The 4,147-nt window shown below is 35.9% G+C and overlaps 1 protein-coding gene across 1 annotated transcript; it reads left to right on the top strand.

Annotated features, from left to right (window-relative positions):
• The first annotated feature begins 2,807 nt into the window (after window positions 1-2,807).
• Window positions 2,808-3,782, top strand: LOC131645104 (uncharacterized). Its single transcript, XM_058915767.1, has one exon. The coding sequence runs from the start codon at window positions 2,808-2,810 to the stop codon at window positions 3,780-3,782; it is 975 nt and encodes a 324-aa protein (XP_058771750.1).
• The last annotated feature ends 365 nt before the right edge of the window (window positions 3,783-4,147 follow it).

Raw genomic sequence — 4,147 nt, 5'->3', positions numbered from 1 at the left:
ATTATAAAACTATACATCTTTATCAAACCGAAAATGCAATTGAATTTTAATAAAAAGTATATTTTTATTAAAAATTGTAAATAATTAAAATGATGTAAGAAATTTAAAATGTTTATTGACAAAGAAAAATGTTACTACTTATAAGTTGGGTAAATAAATGGTTTTCTCATATGTTTTATTTATACATATATATAAGAAAAAATAAATATCTCAATGGCTCTTTACAATTATCATATTTTTAGTATTTGAAATCAATGTCTTAATATCTTTTTCTTAAAAAAAATACAATGTATTAACTACATTTATAAAAACTATTATATATTATAATATAATTAAGACTAAATTCTTAAAATTTCATAAAATTTCATCCTAGGGAAAGTATGTTTTCAAAATGGGAAGATCCATCTCATACAAGTTAAAAACGTTTTTTTTATGTGTATGACCAAATTCTTCACATATAAATTGCTTTAATTATAATTTATTTTATAATCACACATGTCATTAGTGTTTATTTTTTATAATAATTAGAATGCAATCATTTTGTTAATAATTTTATGGATGATAATTATTATTTGGACAAGGAAAAATAAATGCAATAAAATTTTAATAAATTTATTTTCTTCTAATATGAAAATTATATAAAATAGAAAAATGAAACTATTAATTCAAATATTTAAATATGAAAATTAATCAACTATTAAAATATTAAATATTAACGGTGTAACATCCCTAGGTTGCTAATCACCACTAATTATATCAATATTGATAGTTAAGCATAATTATGATGATGATTAGTAATTAGAATGGAATGTTAGAATATAATTAGTGAAGTTGAGCATAATTAGTTTATGGAAGTTTAAGTAGAGGGCAGAATAGTCCTTTTACTTGTGAACTACATAAACCAATTTATGGAGTCTAATTCATTTTTTTCCTTCCACTTAGAGAAATTCTGAACAAGAGAGGGAAGAGGGAGGAGAAGAACAGCTCCTTGCATGCAACATTTCCACTGATACCATCATATATCATCTCAGCCCTATCATTCATCTATTTCATCTCCAGGTGGGTTTCTAGATAGATTCTTGAGTAGAAGTTAGATTTGTATAATTGGGGGTTAGGGTTCATAGAAAATTATAGTATGTTCTTGTGGGACTTGCTGATTTTGTGTTGTATGTGAATATGGAGAATGACTTCCCTTTATCATTGATTTATGAACATGCATATTGAACCATGTTGTTCATGATGTTGCTTGATTTCATGTTATATGTTGTTCTTACCTGAAATTTCATGTTAAGAATGAATATTTTATGTTTGGGATAGTTTAGGATGGATATAGATGTATTGGGACTGGTTTTTATGCAGAAAATTAAGTATTTATCACTCTGAGTTGCAGGAAATCGATTCCCACATATTGGAAATCGATTTCTAGTAAAAAAAATTGGATTTCTGGGCATTATGCGTGCAGGAAATCGATTCCCCCATATTGGAAATCGATTTCCTGAGACTGCATTGAAAAAAAACAGATTTGAAAATAGCATAACTTGAGTTCCGTAACTCGGAATTAGGTGACGTCGGAGGCGTTGGAAAGCTAACGGTAAGGGCTACGATTTTCCTAAGCTTCCATAACCTTAGAATGATCATAAATATTACTAAAATCCAAGTGTATATCTTGATTAATAAAACCAAAACTTGGTGAGGTAAACTTTAGGGTACATATTAAGAAGGATTAACGGAGGTTAACTAACAATGTTGTGTCATGAACAATGGTTATATAATGGGCATAAGGGTAGTAACGGTGCGATGCTTGTTACTTATATGTGGTTGTCCTTGCGATGCGATGTTCAAGGATGCTCCCAGACCATATATTGAAGGTCCTTCTCTGGTGTGACGCTCGAGATTGATTGGTGCTCCTTAGTTCAGGAGTATTCTTCGGGGATGAACTCCCGGGGATGCGAACCAATACCTTCCCCTCTTTGTATTCATTATTGAGAAATTGAATTGTGAGATGCAATTCGATGTTAATTCCATGACTTTAAGGAATCGAATCGTGAGATGTGATTCGATGTCAACCCATGTTTCTTATAGTCTATATTATTTAACAATTGTATGTTGAAATAATGATTTCTAGTAAGGTGAAGTGAGAGGATTCGGAACCGAAAGGAAATAGTCTTTCCACTAACAACATTGGTACAACCTTGTAGAACCGAGTGGACCCTAAGATAGGGAAACCCACTGAGATTAGTATCTCACCCATTCCTATTATTTTTGCAGGTGCCTCTTCTCAGGAGAAGGGAAAAAGCAAGGAAGTTTAGAGATGGGCGTGATAGATGTCTTGTGATTTTTTTTCCGTTGTTGTATTTTGTTCTTTTTTTTGGCTATGTTATGGTTATGTATTTTGGTTTACTAGTGATGTACCTTATACATGAACTTATGGCCGTTTAGGCGTATTGTATGATTTCAGTACCATCTTTTAGCTATGTATTGCATTATTCTAGATATATGTTATGCATGGTTGTTATAGTTGGTATCAAAGCAGGTCGATCCTCGACCCAGCCATGAAACATCAATAGTTTGGATTTCGCATCGGTATTTATGTTGTTGTTATAAGAATCATGTTGCATTAATTAGTATTGAGCCTGATCAACTCGATGTCTATTTATGTGACAGGAGACCTTATGGCTGAACAACCAAGAAGGAGGGGAAGGCCACGAGTTAATGCTGCCCAGAATCAGAACGAAAACCCGGAAGGAGAAACCGGTAACAATCAATGGGCACAGATGATGCAAATGCAACAATAACACCAACTGCAGATGCAGCAACAACAACAACAGGAATTTATGGCACAAATGATGCAGCAGATGCAAGGTACCCATCCACCTCCTCAACAAAATGATAGGAGTAGGGGCTTCCGAGAGTTTTACCGCATGAACCCTCCCGAGTTCCATGGTGATTCAGACCCTCTTAAGGTTCACGATTTGCTCAATAGTGTTGAGAGGATTTTTGAAGTGACTCCGTGTTCAGAAGAAGACAAAGTGGTTTGTGTTGCTCAGGTGTTACGGGGACCAGCTGCTCGATGGTGGACAAATTCTTCCGCCAGGATGACTACATTGGGGATTGATAGGACTTGGGAGCATTTTAAGGCAGCCGTATTGGAAAAGTACTTCCCGGATAGTTTGAGGGCTCAAAAGGAACTAGAATTTCAAATGCTACGCCAAGGCTCCATGACGGTGGCTCAATTTGCGGCAAAATTTGAAGATATGGCAACTTACTCTAGTCAGGCTCTCTACGCCCCTAATGAACGATGGAAGATTAACCAATTTAAGATCGGACTCCATGGAGAGATAGACTACTGTGTGGGACAACAACGTTATAACACTTATGCTGAATTGCTTGAGCAGTGTTACATCGCGGAGCAGAGCCTAAAGAAGATTCAGCAAGAGAAAGAACAAGCCAAACCAAGTCAAGAGAATTATAAAAGGACAAATCAGCACTTGAGGCCAAGAGGAGCACCATCCAAAGGTAAGCCGAACCAGAATGTTAGACCATCACACCCGCCTTTTTGTAACAAATGCAAGCGAAACCATGTTGGAGGATGCAAGGGTAGTGAAGGTGTAACATGCTTTAATTGCAGTAAGAAAGGGCATTTTGCTTGGAATTGTCCAGATAGGAGCAGTCAAGGAGGGAATACAGGAAGGGTGTATACACTTAATGCAAAGAAGGCGAAGAGCAACAATGAACTAATTGTTGGTACGTGTCTATTAATAACCAGACTTGTCTTGTTTTGATTGATTGTGGAGCGTCGCACTCCTTTATTTCACCTCAGTGTGTCCAGCGTCTCGGGTTAGAAACGGTACCCTTGGATTCACCGATGGTAGTTGGCACGGCCGTCGACGGAAGTGTAGAAACTTCTCGGAAATGTGAGGACTGTATTATAACTGTTGATGATCGAGTCTTCCAAGTCGATTTGATTTGTCTACCACTTAAGAGGGTGGACGTGGTTTTGGGAATGGATTGGCTCTCTGCCAATTCAGTGCTCATTAATTGTAAGGAAAGGGCCATCCTGGTCCCAACTGTTGAAAATGTCCCGGAAGACTCAATGACTTCACTATTGGAAGGTACAATTCATATGGTAAGCTGCTTATATGATCAA

Source organism: Vicia villosa, linkage group LG1 (assembly GCF_029867415.1).
Source record: "Vicia villosa cultivar HV-30 ecotype Madison, WI linkage group LG1, Vvil1.0, whole genome shotgun sequence".
Taxonomy (NCBI): domain Eukaryota; kingdom Viridiplantae; phylum Streptophyta; class Magnoliopsida; order Fabales; family Fabaceae; genus Vicia; species Vicia villosa.
This window is presented reverse-complemented; position numbering and strand designations above follow the sequence as displayed.